General features: G+C 35.5%; 4 protein-coding genes across 5 annotated transcripts; 2 read left to right on the top strand and 2 right to left on the bottom strand.

Annotated features, from left to right (window-relative positions):
* The first annotated feature begins 1,657 nt into the window (after positions 1-1,657).
* Positions 1,658-6,723, top strand: LOC137385340 (uncharacterized). Its single transcript, XM_068071789.1, has 4 exons — positions 1,658-1,760; positions 1,893-2,090; positions 3,985-4,338; positions 5,577-6,723. The coding sequence occupies exons 2-4, from the start codon at positions 1,896-1,898 to the stop codon at positions 6,519-6,521; spliced, it is 1,494 nt and encodes a 497-aa protein (XP_067927890.1). The 5' UTR covers positions 1,658-1,760; positions 1,893-1,895; the 3' UTR covers positions 6,522-6,723.
* Positions 6,724-7,600: 877 nt separating this feature from the next.
* Positions 7,601-8,023, bottom strand: LOC137385853 (FMRF-amide neuropeptides-like). Its single transcript, XM_068072431.1, has one exon. The coding sequence runs from the start codon at positions 8,021-8,023 to the stop codon at positions 7,601-7,603; it is 423 nt and encodes a 140-aa protein (XP_067928532.1).
* A 200-nt stretch (positions 8,024-8,223) lies between these two features.
* On the top strand, positions 8,224-12,130 carry LOC137395143 (uncharacterized). 2 transcript variants are annotated; one of them, XM_068081966.1, is made up of 4 exons: positions 8,224-8,281; positions 8,439-8,609; positions 9,437-9,571; positions 11,953-12,130. In XM_068081966.1, exons 2-4 carry the CDS (start codon positions 8,482-8,484, stop codon positions 12,017-12,019), a joined length of 330 nt encoding a protein of 109 aa, XP_067938067.1. In that variant the 5' UTR covers positions 8,224-8,281; positions 8,439-8,481; the 3' UTR covers positions 12,020-12,130. The 2 variants fall into 2 exon arrangements, 1 of the variants encoding a protein (XP_067938067.1); XR_010978450.1 differs by lacking the exons at positions 8,224-8,281; positions 8,439-8,609; positions 9,437-9,571 and adding exons at positions 11,310-11,396; positions 11,755-11,834.
* On the bottom strand, positions 12,048-18,439 carry LOC137395137 (voltage-dependent anion-selective channel protein 2-like). The gene is made up of 7 exons (XM_068081953.1): positions 18,340-18,439; positions 17,068-17,128; positions 16,813-16,947; positions 15,495-15,726; positions 14,742-14,858; positions 12,672-12,880; positions 12,048-12,446 (listed from the first exon to the last, which is right to left on the bottom strand). The coding sequence occupies exons 1-7, from the start codon at positions 18,340-18,342 to the stop codon at positions 12,355-12,357; spliced, it is 849 nt and encodes a 282-aa protein (XP_067938054.1). The 5' UTR covers positions 18,343-18,439; the 3' UTR covers positions 12,048-12,354.
* Between the last annotated feature and the right edge of the window lie 1,176 nt (positions 18,440-19,615).

Genomic DNA, 19,615 nt, shown 5'->3' with positions numbered 1-19,615 from the left:
CTGTTCTGGTTCTTATTAGATATCTTCAGTGTATCTGTCCTGGTTCTTATTAGATATCTTCAGTATATCTGTTCTGGTTCTTATTAGATATCTTCAGTGTATCTGTCCTGGTTCTTATTAGATATCTTCAGTGTATCTGTCCTGGTTCTTATTAGATATCTTCAGTATATCTGTTCTGGTTCTTATTAGATATTTTCAGTATATCTGTCCTCGTTCTTATTAGGTATCTTCAGTGTATCTGTCCTTGTTCTTATTAGATATCTTCAGTATATCTGTTCTGGTTCTTATTAGATATCTTCAGTACATCTGTCCTGGTTCTTATTAGATATCTTCAGTATATCTGTTCTGGTTCTTATTAGATATTTTCAGTGTATCTGTTCTGGTTCTTATTAGATATCTTCAGTACATCTGTCCCGGTTCTTATTAGATATCCGCAGTACATCTGTCCTGGTTCTTATTAGATATCTTCAGTATATCTGTTCTGGTTCTTATTAGATATCTTCAGTACATCTGTCCCGGTTCTTATTAGATATCCGCAGTATATCTGTCCTGGTTCTTATTAGATATCTTCAGTGTATCTGTCCTGGTTCTTATTAGATATCTTCAGTATATCTGTTCTGGTTCTTATTAGATATCTTCAGTGTATCTGTCCTGGTTCTTATTAGATATCTTCAGTATATCTGTTCTGGTTCTTATTAGATATCTTCAGTGTATCTGTCCTGGTTCTTATTAGATATCTTCAGTATATCTGTTCTGGTTCTTATTAGATATCTTCAGTGTATCTGTCCTGGTTCTTATTAGATATCTTCAGTATATCTGTTCTGGTTCTTATTAGATATCCTCAGTATATCTGTCCTTGTTCTTATTAGATATCTTCAGTACATCTGTCCCGGTTCTTATTAGATATCCGCAGTATATCTGTTCCGGTTCTTATTAGATATCCTCAGTATATCTGTCCTCGTTCTTATTAGGTATCTTCAGTGTATCTGTCCTTGTTCTTATTAGATATCTTCAGTATATCTGTTCTGGTTCTTATTAGATATACTCAGTATCTCTGTCCTGGTTCTTATTAGATATTTTTAGTGTATCCGTTCTGGTTCTTATTAGATATCTTCAGTATATCTGTCCTTGTTTTTATTAGATATATTCAGTATATCTGTCCTGGTTCTTATTAGATATCTTCAGTACATCTGTCCTGGTTCTTATTAGATATCTTCAGTATATCTGTTCCGGTTCTTATTAGATATCTTCAGTACATCTGTCCCGGTTCTTATTAGATATATTCAGTATATCTGTTCTGGTTCTTATTAGATATCTTCAGTATATCTGTCCTGGTTCTTATTAGATATATTCAGTATATTTGTCCTGGTTCTTATTAGATATCTTCAGTATATCTGTCCTGGTTCTTATTAGATATCTTCAGTATATCTGTCCTGGTTCTTATTAGATATATTCAGTATATCTGTCCTGGTTCTTATTAGGTATCTTCAGTATATCTGTCCCGGTTCTTATTAGGTATCTTCAGTATATCTGTCCTGGTTCTTATTAGATATCTTAAGTATATCTGTCCTGGTTCTTATTAGATATCTTAAGTATATCTGTCCTGGTTCTTATTAGATATCCGCAGTATATTTGTTCCGGTTCTTATTAGATTGGAGAGTGAAGAAGCCGGCTCCCTTATCCCACTTTGCTTTGAACAAGCTGCACATGTAAACAAAGTTATCCCAGTATGTGGGCCAAAGACAGAAGAGACTCCAAAGGTAATCAGTCAATAATTTTGTTAGACGCAACATAATTTTGATCTTTCATGTGTGACTACAGGAAATGACTTCTCGTTTATTAGAATTGTAGCAGCGATTAGTGTGTAAGTGGACATATTTGTTTGCTGTCAGAGTATGAGTGAAACGACACCAGTGGTCTTTCATAAGGATTACTCGTCACGGCCATACACCCCGGCTCATTCAGCCAGAAGGCCCTCAGGCTTCATTGTCTGCCAAGAACAGGCTGAAACTGTTGGCCTCTGCGGTCGTAAGACCCCCATCACAAAGCTTGAGATATCACATTCTATATCTAATTTAGAAAAGGAGCAGGTGAGAAGCCATACATTTTAAATAAAATTCGAATTGTGAATTTTTGTAAACGGCTTCAGGAAGCAATGAACTATGGAAGGTGTCATGTTTTCTGTTTTATGACAGGACTAGGTGAATGCCTGGCATTGCCTGGGTAATAAAAGTCTTTGGACAGAAAAAAAATTTATACATTATTTACCATTGTAACTTTTAACCTTCATATTATGAGAAAAGTGTTTTTTGCGTTTCAAATGAGTTAAGAGAAAAAATAAAACAACTGTAAAGGTTTTCAAACATTTTCAAACGACTGTAACGTTTCAATTTTATATAATTCAAGAAGTGTTTTGTTGAACTAAATTGGGGAAAAGTAAAACTGTCAAGGGGTTTAGATATAAATGTGAAATCATTAGCAAGTATTTGCTAAATATCATCTATTTTACCATGATTACAATGAAAAATTATTTGGTGTACAATTATACGATTTTCGTTTGTTTCAGTGCTGGCATCATAAGGCAAAAGTATCAGATAGACATAATAGAGTGGTATAGAAACCCATAGTGATTGTCTAATGCAATCACCTCTTAGTAAAAATCATCAAAATCATCATCATTAAAAAATAGTAACAAAACAATACGTTAACCTTAGTAACTATAGTTACTAACAATGCACTAGAGGTTAACAATGCACTAAAGTTATTGTAGATCAATCACCTACAATAACTTTAGTACATTTTGTGGTTATGATCTGCAAGAAAATGTGTAGTTGTGTAGCTTCTTATTATTAATGACTGTGTAGCTCAGTGGTTATGTACAGGGTTTGAATCTTGTGGTGGTTATCTTTGTGAGTTCAAATCCCACATGAGTCGAGTTTTTCATTCTAAAATATTTAAATAAATATTTTAGAATGAGAAAGGTTTAAATAAATATAGCTGTACACATCGATTCGCAGAATTACAGATGACGCACAAATTTTGAGATTTATATGCATATATAGATTCACTAGCGATTTGAGTTACAACTCAAGTAGATAGCTCCTGAGTTGATGTATTCAATTATGAATGTTCTTTTAAATTAGATGTTTAGCATGCATCGTTTTTTGGTGCATAGTTAACGCATAAGCAGTCATGTGGTCATGTAGCTAACCTTTATTTGAACTTACAGTACATAGAGATAACATCGAAATATGTAAAAGTCATATAGAGTTAGTCTCTTAAAAGTCTGCATGCCTCAGGTTCGTAATCAAAAATATACAAAGCAGAAATGGTTTAATATACCAATTTACCAGCTGCTGTGTTTTAGTAGCATTCTGTTTACTAGCACTTGCTTTCTTCAGGCTGATGATGTACATAGCTACCAAGAGTTAAGGGCATAAAGTAAATCACATGCAACTTTATTTGACGATTTGCTTTTCAGAATTTTTACTTTTTAAAGTGACAGAAAAGACAGTTTGTTTAAAAATGGGTTAATGTCATGAGAAAACAACCAATAAATGCAGCGTTTTTATACTAAAAAGAAAAGCATTTGTGCCATGCTCTTTGTACTAAGCTAATTTTATTTTAAATTGAGAAGTTTGTTTATGAAGTTTATTTCTAGTTACAGTTGACAACGATTTCTGCCACGATTAAAAGTGACAATAAAAACATGCCTAAAATTATTTTCGTTTTCGTAATTGCCAGTTTTGTAAAGCCGTTGTAGCCAACTCTGTGCTGGGTTTAGAAGATTGCATCTGCTGCCAAGTAAACGGTTACTTTTGTTCAAGAAGGTAGTTTTGAAAGTTCTCTTAAATCACCGTAGTCTTTCCTTAATTGTAGATTGGCTATCAAATTAAGGGTTTTAAATATGCTGGATACGAATGTTTTAAAGAAAACTTTTTATGTTCAGTTCTCTCATCTTTGGTTTATTAAACCCTTTCACAGATCTATCAAGATTTAGAAAAGAGAGTCCCTGAGATATCCAAAGAGTCTAAAGAGGTAGAGCTACCTCTAAAAGGCAGCGAGAAAGTCGATAAAGAAAAAGTGTCCCCCTTGATTGAGTCCAAATTAGTAGATGAATCAAGCCAAGCTATTGGAACAGAAGTTCAAAGAAAGAAAAATCTATCTAAGTTTCCTCTCAAGTCAACCGCGAAGCCTCTGAGCAAGATTAAGACACCCAGTTTGCCTGCGAATGTCAGAGCGCACATAGTGAGGCAATGCACGATGCCGTCATACGCGGTCTTGCATGAACCTGAGGCTAACTCAAGAGAAGCTGAGGAGTCAGCACCCGGTGTGAAGGTACATTTATAGTATGCAGTGTTCACAGTTTACTCTAGCTGTTGCTCGGATAAACGCAGTGTATATTTCAGCTGCCTGCAGTTCTACATTATCACAAATAAAATTTTATTGCTACTGACATCTTCAATAAATATGTAAATGCTCGTTCATGAAAGATTTTATTTTCAATAAAATATCAATTTTGTGGAGAATCAGTATCAAAATTTGTAAAAAACTTGTCATTTTGTTTGTAATGCAATGTACTGTAGTATGTACTGTAGTATGTACTGTAGTATGTACTGTAGTATGTACTGTAGTATGTACTGTAGTATGTACTGTAGTATGTACTGTAGTATGTACTGTAGTATGTACTGTAGTATGTACTGTAGTATGTACTGTAGTATGTACTGTAGTATGTACTGTAGTATGTACTGTAGTATGTACTGTAGTATGCAAAAAACATACATACAGCCATAATGTAAGCTAATAATACTAAGCCATACATGTACATGTAGGTATTATTCCATGTGAAAGGATGATATATTGAAAATTGCATTTGTCTCATCCTTAATCATATTTTCGGTAACTGCTTTTATCCCTGCGTATTAGGCAGATATTTTTATTTATCCATAAAGCTTTGCAACATGTACTCCAAACCACCCGTAAAGATATCAACACAATAGCAAGCTTTTATTAAAAAGCAATAATTCCATTGTCTTGAGTATTTCTACAACTCCGTCCAGTTATTAAATTTTACAGAAGTTTTTTGTAATCAGAGTTGATTAGATCATACAAAACCAGCTGCTCTCTCACCAGTTCAATAGATCTTTCAATATAAATTGTGTTGTAGTTTTCCATAGATTAACCAATCAGCGAGCTACACACCTAAGAGGTTTTTTGCCGTTATTCACTTGCTAAAAGTACAGCAAGTTGGAGTGAATAAAACCCGCTTACTCCTACCTGAACAATATCGGAATCGAAACTCTTATCGGACTCAAAACTCTTAAACACTCGCTCCATTTTTAAGCTGGTTGATTAGTCTTGTTCCGCTAAAATCGAATTTGCATGTTTGGTATCACGATTAAATGGTAGATAAAGGTATTGTTTGAAAGAGATTCCTTCACAAGCATTCAACTATAGACAAACTGACTGGTTGTATTCATTTTACAAGAATAGATTCACCTTAGCGAATAGGTGTAATTTTTTTTAAAGATATTAGTCGGTTTTTTTGCTGACTGATGTTTCTCCCTTCGTTTCAGGCTGTCGCGGTTGAACGATTTACGGATACTAAAGAGCGTGGAAAAAATTTAACAAAACCTGCTTATCAGCCTTTTACGAAACGAAATTTAGTTAAATCAACACCAACTATAACACCAAATGGACTGTCTGGCTCTAAGACGTTCTTATCTATCACCGTACCTAAAGAGGCTCTAACCAACTTCAAAAATAATATAATAAAGGGAGATAACTCTCATTCACGAAATAAACAAGGTAGACCGCCACCCAAGGTTACTCCCAAGAATTTACAAAGGCCGCTAATGGAGTCTTCCAAATTATGTAATGGTCAGTCCAACGCCCTGACTGTGAGTAGAGGAAACTCTATAACCCTCTCACAAAAGAGACTCTCGGTTACCAGTAGAAAATCATCACGAAGTTCGGCGCAAGGAAGATTGACCTTGGGTTTGCCTGCAAGTCACGTGGATGTAAACATTCCTACTGCTATTCCTGCTTCCAATGCAGCATCAAGTCATTCCTTCAGCTATTCAGAGGATTCTTTTGGCCAAAGTTGGGATCTTGATGATGTGCGTAGCGGGAGCAGTGACGTAGCGCTCTCCCCCTTACCATGTCCACCTTCTGCAGAGAAAGAAGACATAAAGGCAATGAAAGAGAGAATTCACCGTGAACTTGTTAATACATTATCAGCGACCGAGCAGTTTTTGCAGACATTGGAGTACAAGAGACAACACAAGCCTCCACAACTTCTCTATTCCGATGATGAAGAACCATTGCCCAAAGAATTAGCCCACTCTTACGTCGAAGACTTTGTGAATGCCGGTGTGCCAGCGGAGCTGGAAGCAGCAGATAATGGCAGTCATGGTTCAAATAGTTGTAACAACTCGGTCTCGGCAGACGTTAACTTACACGACTCGCATGATCAGCTGAGTGAACCTGAGCTAAGTCTATCCACGGATATGTCAGCCTAATTGCCTGCTGGGAAACTAGCCTTAGTGCCTACAGACATGCAGACTTGAAGTCAGCAGTAACTAGTCAAGAAATCAGCTAGCTGCACTATAGCGCCTAGCAGATCTCACGCAGCGAGCACTAGTGTCTGTCTATAAGATTAGAGCAGAGCGTGCCTTATGGTACGAGTATATTAAAGCACCTCGCTTACCAAGCACTACATATTAACATTGTTAACATATTAGTTGGTAATAATTTCACGCTGACACTATCTACATCAGGTCAATATTGAGATATTCAAAGATAGATTTATGCAATTTAAAAAAAAAAGATACATGTATTAAAAATTAACAATAAAAGCCTATGCCATTTTTTGAAACTTGCAGTTTTAAAGCCTTGAAAGGGTACACAGCATTGATCAGCGTCTTGACAACATTTAATCTTGATTATATGAATGCAATATACAGCATCCAAGTTTACTATCAATATTACTATTTATATAACGCTATGTACATATATATTGTGTGTTGTGTTTGTATTCAGCATTACAATATTATCTATGAAGCCAACAAACATATTCAGATGTGGAAAAAACAGAATGCAACAATTCGACATCTGGAAATGCAATGCATTGATATACCTATTGTATTAATAAAGCATATATGTGTATGTGTAATTAGGCTACAGCTATGATATACTACATAAGCTTATAGAAATTAATATTTTTCAGCAAAACCTTTTTTAGGCAGACATCCATTAATTTTTTTAAACACTTTTTGGTAAAGAATTATTTTTTAATATTAGTAATTTGGTATGCATCTGTTTTTATATAGATATCGAGATTTACTCATTTCCATTTTTTGACAGCACACAAACTATCTTGATGATCCTCCAACATTTTCTGAATGGCAATAAAAGTTAGATATTTTTTCATCTTGTGTAAGTGTCTCGCTTATCAAACTATGGGAGAAGGGGTTGAGTGATGGTAGTGCTTCACATATCTGTAGTAGCAAAGCTTCACATATCTGTAGTAGCAAAGCTTCACATATCTGTAGTAGCAAAGCTTCACATATCTGTAGTAGCGAGACTTAACATATCTGTATTAGCGAGACTTCACATATCCGTAGTAGCGAGACTTCACATATCTGTAAGAGAGAGACTCCACATATCTGTAGTAGCGAGACTTCACATATCTGTAGTAGCGAGACTTCACATATCTGTAAGAGAGAGACTTCACATATCTGTAGTAGCGAGACTTCACATATCTGTAGTAGCGAGACTTCACATATCTGTAGTAGCGAGACTTCACATATCTGTAGTAGCGAGACTTCACATATCTGTAGTAGCGAGACTTCACATATCTGTAGTAGCGAGACTTCACATATCTGTAGTAGCGAGACTTCACATATCTGTAGTAGCGAGACTTCACATATCTGTAGTAGCGAGACTTCACATATCTGTAGTAGCGAGACTTCACATATCTGTAAGAGAGAGACTTCACATATCTGTAGTAGCGAGACTTCATATATCTGTAGTAGACAGACTTCACATATCTGCAGTAGACAGACTTCACAATCTGCAGTAGCGAGACTTCACATATCTATAGGAGCGAGACTTCACATATCTGTAGTAGCGAGACCCCTCAGCATTATAATAAATGCAATTATCAACACCATTAGTGCAGCAGCTTATTATCAATGATGCCTATGATCTCGTATTGGACAGATTCACTCCAGTGGACAGTTAGAGAGCAGTACTGGTCTCGCTCGCGGCCAGCGTATAGGTAGGCATAAGTATTTATTCAATAGCCAGGCTTGTCCTGTGGGATACCTCTACTTTTCTGTTAACGCCTTGATGCAGTATAAATGATTGTTGGTATAGTATAAGTTTTGAAGAAGCCTCTTGTGAGAGCCTCTGCGGCTTTACGACATGCTTTCCAGTTTTTAGTAGCTGGCTTCAAGCACAGCTGATGCAAGTGTGTAGATGGTGAACGTCACAAATTGTGATGATGCAACCAGATCAGGAGATGCAGAAGATGATGAGCAGGCTTTGATGTATATTTTGGTAGTCTTGGCTATCTACGTTTCTACCCTGGCATTTTTCTTTATAAGGTGAGTTGTGAGGCAGCTTGATAGCCAAATTATACAGATAGATAAAAGCAACATTCTAGTGCATTCAACCTCTCAGTTTATATTATCTAATGGGCGCCTCATTATCATGCCTTACCTTGCACATGAGTATATACTTTATTATTAGTAATACAACTAGTTGTTGCTTCATAACTACCAATGAGCAGATTCAGCAGCAATAAATCAATAAGCATCACAATTTTCCATATCAACTCAACTCGTCTCAAAATGTCAGCTCTTGCAATGAATGACCATGAAATTCAGTGGCTTGTAGACTTAGCGCTTAAAATTAGTTACTTCTCTAAGAAACTCTGTGAAATTAATCTAATATTGCTCTATTGCAAAAGTTCTGTCATCTGCATACATGCGTCATGGTTTGACCAAATAAAAATGAACCTAGTTAGTTATTTGTTGTCATAATAGATCAAACAAGGAAACCGGTTGCTGCAATTAATTTCAAATGGTTTTGTACTGTGTTGCAAGGAAGGTTTAGCAAAAGCGAAGCTGAACGATTGATGTGTCTAGGTTCTGCTGACAGAATAGCCTTTTAAATGTGGTTTAGCTACTTTATATTGCCCTGCACATGATACATTCATGATAGTAAGGCATAGCTTGCTCAGAGGGAGTACCGAACCTCTTGTTATAATTCACCTAAATGCTGTTTTCGTTAATGTCTGTGTTAATATGGCAGTCTATAGAATCATCAGTGCTTAGAATGCTACTAAGGCATCAGTGAATAGAATACTGAGATAGCTATACTTATATTGTTTGCTCATCTTCATTTAATACATCCGTGTTGGCCTTGACAGGTTTCTCAGTGTGAGGAAAGAAAACAACTCCGAATTAAACACTTTCATAGATGAATACATGGAGAGAGACATTACTGATCAGCGGCTCATGGTTAGCCATATGCGTGAGAGACTACAGTTAGCAAAAAGTCCTCTGTAAGTATCAGCTCAAGAGTAAAGCTTAGTCAAAAGTCATCGATTGTTAGCTCTAGTCTCAAACCTTGGGTCTAACCATTGTCGCTAGAAGACCCAGCATGCACTTTCAGTTGAGACACTAGGCAGTTGTTACCTGCCATAGACCTATTAACTATACTATAGTTAATAGGTCTATATTTCCTGCGGACACATTCTATGATTACCAGAATGATTAGCAGAGTCCAATTTGAAGTTCTAATTTCAAGAAATATAAAATTACTTGAAAAATGCCTTGCTGCTAACGCATAATAATTAAGTAAATATATACAGGCAGGCTGAGGATTATTGAAATATCCATCGCACAATATGTACGAAGCACGTAAATAATATACAATTTGTGTCTATTCATTATTACACACATGATAACTAACAATCTGTCAAATTAATATTTGGTGGTAAAGTGTGCCTACAAAACTATAGGTATTTATACTACATACTTTTTACTAATAATTATTGTATTCTGCCAAAAACTTTTCACAGCAAATATTCAAGCAGATATGTTATACTAGAAATTCCCCTGTCATACAGCCCACGACCAAAGTGATATCGGAAAAAAGAAAGGGTACTGATGGTTGAGAAATGCAATATTAGCAGTCAAATGGCACTGCAGTGCAATAGGATAACTGCAATGGTAGCTGTAATGTACTGGGTGTTATTATGTACAACAAACAGCAATAATGAAAAAAGAAAAGATTATATGTTTATATCTCTTCCCCGCAATAAGAGAAATGCAATATTAGAAGTAAAAGGCACTGATATTATTAGAATAACCAATATTATTAGTATAGTAATACAGTAATAATAGAAAACCAATGCACAATTTTGTTTACATTTCAAAATGTCATAGCTAACAATATCAAAAAGTTGTGATATTTATATAGATTTTTAGAAAATCTATTTAACAAAACTATTTAGAAAAAATAATAACAGTAACATATTGCCCAACATCAGTCACTATATACTTTGATCTTGTGAATTCGAATGCTTATTCTTAAAATTAAATCTTATAAAATCGAATAATTATTCTTATAATTAAATCTTATGAAATCGAATAATTATTCTTATAATTAAATATTGTAATAATCTCATAAGGATCGTTGAAAAAATACTATCGCCACTTCCTTTACTTTCACTGCTTTGGACATCAGTTGGAATACCAAAGTACTCCCAAGTGTCCAAAATGTCAGTTACTTTGAAATCGGCAAAAATGAAACGATAACTTTTCAGTACTTGTACGTTAATTACAGAAACCTTCGGCAATTCGACAATGCTATAGACTGGTGAAATGTGCACGTTTTTTTCCTTGAAAAGCGCACGACTTAGTGGTTCTATTCTCTGTCGTTCGGCTTTTCGTTTGCCGGTCTTAATTTTGATAAAAATAAGGCTTGTCAAGTTTTAATAACGATTTTAGGCCGAATTAATCTGTCTTTTTATGTATAATCCGATCAGATGGGTAAGGTTTAGGAAATTTTCTACAAATAATAAAAACTTGGTAACATTTAAATAGGTTTATGTGTTTTGTATCGTTATTATACTTAAATGACTCCATTGAAAAATGGTTAAATTTGTTGATGAGATTTCGGTACAAGGGTTTGCGACGGCTGTTGATGAATAATTTTGGGGAGTTGTGTGCGCATATGCATTTATCATAAACCTCCCAAACAATCGCTTCGCTCGTGTTTGGTCGTGGAATTATTTAGGTAGAACCCTATCATAGCGAACTCTGATAAACAGTTGTGAGATAAAATTGTTAAACATTATTACGTTGTAGTTGATATTGATTATGGTAATAAAGCATTTACTGATTCTTCATGCATAAATGTGAATGAAATAATGTAAAATTTTGTATAAATGTCATTGGCCTAATGCTCTTTTCGCCAACTTTCCCAGTAGTTAACACTTACCTTGTGATACATATAGCTAAAAGTAAATACTCATGGTTTCTTGAGTAGTTTATAGTGTGAACGTACTTTTATGCTGGCAATTATTTTAACATAACTCTATACTGCCTGGCATTTCAACATGGCTTTATGTTGGTTATGTCGATTGGATTAGCTTAACTACGCTGCCATGCATTTTAACCATTAGACAGGTTATGATTACTTCAACTGACGCATTTTCAAGAGTATTTGCTACATTTATAGTTCTAAGTGTTATGACTGCATCAGTTGGTGTTGAGTCATCTCACCAAGAACCTGACTAAGAATGACACTCACAGCTTTGTGTTAGTAAATCTCTCTATAAACTCCAGGTTTAATAGCTATATATGGTTTTGAAATTTTTTGATGTACTCAAGATCTCAGGTCTAAGCTGCACTAAAACTAGAAAATCTTGTTTTGTAGTGCATTGACTGACAAGCGGATGAGAGACAATGGAGGAGATATGTCTGATGAGGCGTTGAAATGCTGACTACAGCGAATATAACATTGTGTTACAGTATTGTTTGAATCACTAATTACCTTTATTAATCAGCTATGAAAAGAAATATGGTGCGTACCAAAATATCAGGTGAAAAAGTTTCGAGGCAATAATGCACTACAAGATCACGTATCCAAATATACACAAAAGGAATACAATACAGTCCATTCAATTTTATGCTCTGAAATAGAGACCCGCAGGACCAGATCTTTTAAGGTTCAGTCACATAAATTATAAATATGAACCTAGTTTTGGCCTAGCCACTAGTCATCAAATACGACAGCTTAAACACTGACACGCGTGTAAATGAAGCTTCTTGGGCAGTCTTATTGTTCAAACTCCAGACTCATTCCAACTCTATGGCCACCAGCTGTAATGTTCTTGGCATCTATGAGAGCTGAGAGAGTGAGGTTTGTACCTGCAAACAAATTACAAACGCTCTTGGTGCAAAATCTAATGCGAATATCAAAAGGGAATACTATATAAATTTCAACTTGCTGATGTTTTATCATAGAAACAGTAAAATTTTTTTTATAGGAAATAACGAAAGCCAACGAGCACAATTATGGGTTGGCTGGCAGAGCAATTAACCCCTAGCACAAGTTTTACACCTAAGTAGTAATTGGCTGTAATGAATACTCACTCTGAGTGAGCTTCTGCTGTACAGATAGCCCTAAAAGGCCAACTATTCCAACTTTGACCTTCATGGAGGTGTCCTCAGAAGCAATGTATTTGAGAATAGCGCCGCCCTGGGTTCTTTTGGTTGCTGAAGAGAATTCACCAGCCAGACCGAGTTCAATTTCAGGACTGTATTTATGGAAGTAAGAGCCACGGAAATCTACTCCATTCTTACTGCAAACCAAGATTACTCATCAAACAAAATGGAACAGAAAAGAATATTAATTCATTTGGAGAAGCATATAATGGTACCATCTTAATAATTGTGTTTGTCTAATAAAAGGTTAGTAACACAGCTTGCATGTCCTGCAAAAGACTCATGATTCTTATGATTCTGTATAATCATGGCATTTAGGTAATTACGTATTTATCAGACATGAAAAGGCTCATGATATCCCAGGCTATTTGTGTAGTTAGAAATCGCTAATTGAATTATGTCTATAATATACTACTAGGGAGGACTCCATCTATAGCAATATGATGACCAAAACCCAGCAGCAAATATTATAACACAAAACCTTTTTACCAGTAGATAAGAAGGATATTATTTAGGCACCGATGTGGTACAAGTTTTGTTAGGGTATTTCATGTATTGCAGAACCATAATAATTATACATGGATCTGATAATGGCTTACCTTATAGGCTCTGTAACCACATTACAACATCATCAAAAATGGAGTTGATTTATTGAACCACCTTATTTCATTAATTCTCTTGCAATGTTATCCATATAATACACCTACATCTGTAGTGCAGCACATAGAGAGTGTAATAACTAGTTTTAACTAGTAACCATTTCAAATTATTTCTTCCATGATTACAATAATGGACCATGTCGTTTTCTAGATTTGATTATGATGGTGAGACTCAAAACCCTCCTGTAGTACTAGGGTTGTAAATGACTACCGAGATCTGTACATTACAGCTGATAATCAGAACAGCAAGAAAGTAAACTAACTTTGTCAAGCAGGTTGCCATACATCAAAATGAAACAGTTTCACAGCTACAATAAGCTTGTTAGAAAACTATAATATGTTGAAGTGGCCAGCTGACATAAGGCAAGAAAGAAAAATTGTGTAGTAGAAAGCAATAACTACTAGGCAATAAATCATAAATTCAGTCAAGTGCCTTAGCTGTCTTAGACTGAGCCTCACAACCAGTTCCAATATCTGAATTTGATCTGCCTTAACTAGTAGTCGTTGCTAAGTGCCAGCAAATGGGAGTTATCAGCACACACGTGTTTTGCCACCATAGTGATGACTAAGGGAGTTGTAAAGGTGAGGAGTGATTAGTGACTGGTACCACATGACAAAGGACCTACAGGGGTGGCCACACATCAACCAGAGAGACGCTTTTGACGTCGGAAGCTTCAGTTGAAAAATAGAGCTGATGTGAATGAAGTGTAAAAACTTGCAACCGAAAGGCTTTGTTCATGTTTAAATTGGTTCAGCTAGGCATAACCGAAGCTTGCACTTGATTGGAGAACATATCATTAGTGAATCCAATATTCACATTATTTGGTTGTGAAATGGCATTTAATGTCACCCATGAACTGCGTATTTATGAACAGGTAAAAATCACAGAATATAAATGGAATCACGCGATGACCGAACAAAAAGTAGTTCGAAAAATGTCAATTTCCGGACTTTTGTCACAGTTCATTAGAAACTTTGGTTGGCTTCGGTAGGCGCAAGGTCATGGCTTTAAAGTATTGTAAGAAAAGCAACATCTTACAGCAAAATGATGAAAAATTAGCCTATCATAATTCTTAATTTAGGTAGCGTACACCAACTATATAGATAAGTTAGCTATAACAATTGGTAGGCAGTAGCGATAGCAATGCTGCAAACGACAGCAATGCTGCAAAGGTGTGACAGGTAAAATGAGAATTATGTCACATATCAATTGATAACCTCAAAGTAAATTGCAACAGATAGCTTTGTGAATTGATCATTGCATGCTAGAGACTTTGAAATGACCAGGTGAGGAGAAACAGACGAACATGGGTATTGGCAGACTGAACAATATGCTTACGCTGCTGCATGGAGTATATGGTCACCACCATCATAACTCAGTGCAAAATTGTTGTCCGTGAGAGCCTTTTTGGAAGCATTCAAACTCATCTGGTATCCAGCAAACCAGCCGTTATACCTAAAATGGTGGAGTATAGGCGGTGGACTAGGTTGAGACTAAACCGACAAGAAACAAACCGCACAAACCCTTGAAATGGAAAACATTCCTATAACGAATTTCTTCTGAATAAAAATAAAAGTTTCTCTATGAGTTGCAAGCTAAAGGAATGTTGAGTGAGCACTGTGCGCATAATATAAAGCGACTAAAGGCAACTGCAGATGGTGTCAATAACATTAGTATAGCGTATTGGAAACTGCATAGTCATGACTAGCTTGCATGATGACTAAGAGGTTAAAGAGCTATGATATAGGTGTAATTACTGCTGTCACTCAGAATAAAGAAACGGCTTGTTTCACCACTTGTACTCGCTTATACTACCAGCTGATGAAATGTGTGCATGGGGAAAAATAGGTTTTGTAGAATTATCTTACTATAAAAACTTATAGAGGTTTCATGCTTTGGAATTTGAATTGAAAAAGTATATTTTGGAAGTAAACAGACGCAAACACATATATTTTGTTAGACTAGCAATCGACAAAATTATGTGTAAAACTGTGATGACTGTGTAAAGCCTCAGGCAAACATCATAAACTTATGAGTGTGTAAATGATTATTAAATAGCAAGATTCTCCATTAAAAGTTGTTACTACTTACCCTCCTACCAGTGAACTTTTTATGACTGGACCACCATAGTCTAAGTCTACATCGACATTGCCGTTAAAATATTCACTCTTGTACGATGTTTTCACAGTTCCCTTTTTCTTCTTTGTTGTTGGGTTAATGGAGGAAACAAATGATACTTTGGCACCTTCAAGCAACTTGTCTTCGAGTGACATGTCGACTACCAAGTCATTAGCTGTATTCCATTTCTCAACATACTTCAGGCCTGAAATGCATATAAAACTGCCAATGTACAAGACAAAAACTACACTGACACCACAAGTTGTGTTTTGAAGGGTCGTGTGATGACAACTGCGTCAAATGGGTTAGCAGACATCGGTAAGGTTACTTACTCAATCACATGCTTACTTTGAAAATAACCTGACTTCACTCATTGAATACAGTACGACGGGCCATTTCATTGTGCAGAAACAAGCAACTAAAATTCAATAATGTTGATATATTGAGATGAAATATAAAAAAACTAAAAGTAACAACATATTATTTTAACAGGAAAACATTCTTTTACAATTGGTTGTCAGGCATTTACGTCTTTTCGTAAATTCGCTAATACATGTGAACATGAACTTCATTGAACATTGACTGTATGTAAGTAATTGACTCTAAGCAGATGTTTTCATCTTTTGAAACAAAAAATCTTTGCGCAGCCATTTTACATTTTTTTGGGTTTGCCTAGCAATGCCTACTAGCAATGAACTAAGGTTGTACATTAGCTAGAAATTACGATTAGAAGTTGTGAAAGAAAAAACGTGAATGTTAAAATGTTAGAATTTTTAAGAATTTAGAAAACAAAGAATCTTTGCAATCACTGAATTTGAACTCTCTTTCAACTGCAAGAGTGCTATAGCCACATTATGGTTAGTTGGAGAATTGCACAAACCAAAAATAGTGATCATGATACAAAGTTCTTAGAGAAAGTGTTCAACATTACTTATTTTTATAGCTATGAAGATTTTAGCAATGCAAAAGTTTGTTAAAAGCAACAATTCAGCAAAACTTGATGGACAATATTTAAATTGCAAATTGTTAAATTACTATTTTTAGTAAAATGAAATTACTTATGACCTCTGTAATGGGAAAATTAATTCCAATCTTGAAATGGTTAATTTCATTGCTGTCACAGGCTGTTGTGAAGGTTTCTAACATGTACACAACTGACAGTGGTTTTTATGAAGAAATATATTGTAGGCGCCGAGAGATAAAACAGAATCAACAATAATTGTATTGTCCGAGCCCATACAAATCAAAGCCCAATGCAAGCCATCCTATGAATATTAAACCAATATTCTACCGTAATCTGGCCAGTTGAAGGTAACCTCGCTGCCGGCCAACATCTTCCCGCTTTCCATATCTCTCTGACCCCCAGTGCTAAACTTTAGTCCATCGACTGACTTTGTTTTAGCCTGAAATTTTACCAATCCAGGATCTACAAATGAACATAAAATCGGTATGATGGTACAATGTATGATAGTTTCCTTTCCCAAGTAGCAAAGCAAGATTTGAAATAGGCTACATATGGCATTCGTGATCAGTTCGGGTTACTCACGGAAGTCTTTAGTATGAAGGTCCAATGCTTTCTTTCCCAAATCTGCGTAACATGGTGGAGCCTAAAATCAATTCAAAGCAATAAATTCATGTCAACTTGAAGCTAGACATTTTCGAAGTATCTCACCAATATATATATCCAAATGCATCTATATGGTCCAACTAAGAAAACAATATCTCAGTATCAGTTGCATGTTTTGTTTGTAGATCATGAACTAGCAGCAAATCACATATTCACATACTGACATGTACACTTTCAATATGGTCTACATAAAACAGTTGAATACTAAAAATAATGAGGGAGAACATTAGTTTGGAACTGAGCTGCATCGTCAGGTTTCCTCGGTTTATCTCTATGGCATTTAGGCTCTGAATTTTTATCAGAGGTACAAAGTAAAGAAATATTAAATTATTTGTTTTAACTATTAATTACTTCTAATTTGCTCACGATCTGTGACATTTGGAAACAGAAGCTGCACTGTATTCTAATTATGATGGAATAAAGGGGTTCATTGAAAGGAAGTTTTTTCAGGTACACATTGATAGCAAATATTTAAAATAAGATTGTTTTAGCCGTTTTCAAAATAGTGCTTAGCTGTGTGAAACTAAAATTTTTTTTTAATATGCTAGTTAGGCTTGTATTAGGTGCAACTATAGAGCATTTAAGTATTCACCCAAATTCAATCTGAAATTACCCGAATTTGTTTGGTGCAAATTTAGTAGGCCTTATCAGTACAAGACTGTCAACTATAATAAACACTTGAAAAAGCGATCGCTTTTAACACATAATGCAGCAGCGCAAAATTTAACACTACCCCTAATAAGACTCTATAATTGTGTTGATTAACGTATCGAGCTACCGAGAGCCTTTTCAAATGAATAAAATCTTATTATTAAGCATAGTTTGCATATTATATTCAACTTGGTCAATTAGAGTTTACATGTCACGAGAAAACATGCTACGCATTTTGTTGCACTCATAGTTACATACACACCTGCTACGACTTGATCCTGGAAATTTGCTCGGCGTAAATTAGTAATTTACTAGTAAACTTGTAACAATATTCACACCATAATCGTCCAATAATAAAAAACAACTAGTAGTAAAACTAGTAAGTTTTGTAGGGTACAAATACTTTGCGCGATCTGATTATACCGCTTGTCTAAAGCAATCATGCAAATCGCATAACTAAATAACAAACACCATGAACTTTTTTGTTAAAACAGCAGATAAAACGACAACATAATAATAAACCTAATAGCTATTAATTACCATTTTAACACAGACAGCAAAACGAGAAGCGTGCTTGTTAACCCGGCAGGTGCGGTGCTTGAGACAAATGTAGTCCAGTGCCCATAGCAGTGCAGTTTTTAGTTACAACACAGTGTAAGAAAGTAGGTCAGTAAACGGATGATTTTAGATACTTGTTAATGACCTAATAATTAATGTTTTGTTCACTATACTTTCAAGCCTTGGGTTGTAAAAAAGTTCGAGGTCTTTGAACACATCTATTCATGCCCGCACGAAGCTACAAATAACAGAACATGTCTAGTCGCTCAAGCTACATGATCGAACGGTCTCCGAAGGTCTGACAACTCCGAGTTCGTTACAACCAGAGCAGCCCATCTGTACATTACGAATAGTAGCGTACATACATGTACTCGACAATAGGCTTATAATGCATTCTACATTGAAAGACAGAACGAGGAGGAAGTGAGTCTTGGTAGATACCAAAGTATGTTTGAGCAATGAGCTTGACTGCAAAAAATGCTAGCAAACCCATTGTACACATTACCTTAGAACATTTTAGCTACATGTAAATAACTACGCAAAATTTTGTTCCAAGTCAAGGTATTAGAGTCGAGGCTTTATTATTAGCAAACCATATGACCCTAAATTGTCGGGAATAAACCAAAATTGTTTTGAGTGGCCCAAGAACAACTGGTGGACAACTATCACTTTTGGCATATCTGTGATAGGTTCTTGAGACCAACTCACCAGGGGTCTGCTGAAACCATCAGTGCGCCGAACCTAACACTTCTACAAAACAACCTGCTGGATTCAACATGAGGGAACTAAACTCTTTGTAAGAACAATAACTATGTAGTTTTAATCATCATTGCAGCCTTCTCCCAGATTGCTGTCAGTAACTTAACTGACAATCAGAACGTGATAACATTTCTCCAACGAATAAACAATTTTATTGAAGTAATATATCCACATGTCTCTGCAGGGAACAAAACACAAACTGATTTCTCTAACAATTGTGACAGTATTTATGCTACAGAAGCAGGCGGGCTAGAGCTTAACAGTGATTCTTCGAACTGACCAATCATGTTACTTTGCTGTCTGCTAACGTGGTGCTGCGATTAGCCAAAGTGGTGCAATAAATTAAGCACTATTAAAAAGCTCGTGAAAAATTACATGAAATATGTTGAAAACAGCTCAAGTAATAGAAAGACATATCCTGAAGATGAAAGTAATAAATACAAAATCTCATGAGAAAAATATAAAAAATGGAAAAATATTAGCTAAAGTAATTTTAACA

The sequence above is a fragment of the Watersipora subatra genome, chromosome 1 (assembly GCF_963576615.1).
Source record: "Watersipora subatra chromosome 1, tzWatSuba1.1, whole genome shotgun sequence".
In the NCBI taxonomy this organism is placed as follows: Eukaryota; Metazoa; Bryozoa; class Gymnolaemata; order Cheilostomatida; family Watersiporidae; genus Watersipora; species Watersipora subatra.
The sequence above is the reverse complement of the archived record's forward strand: the minus strand, read 5'-3'. Positions and strand labels throughout refer to the sequence as shown.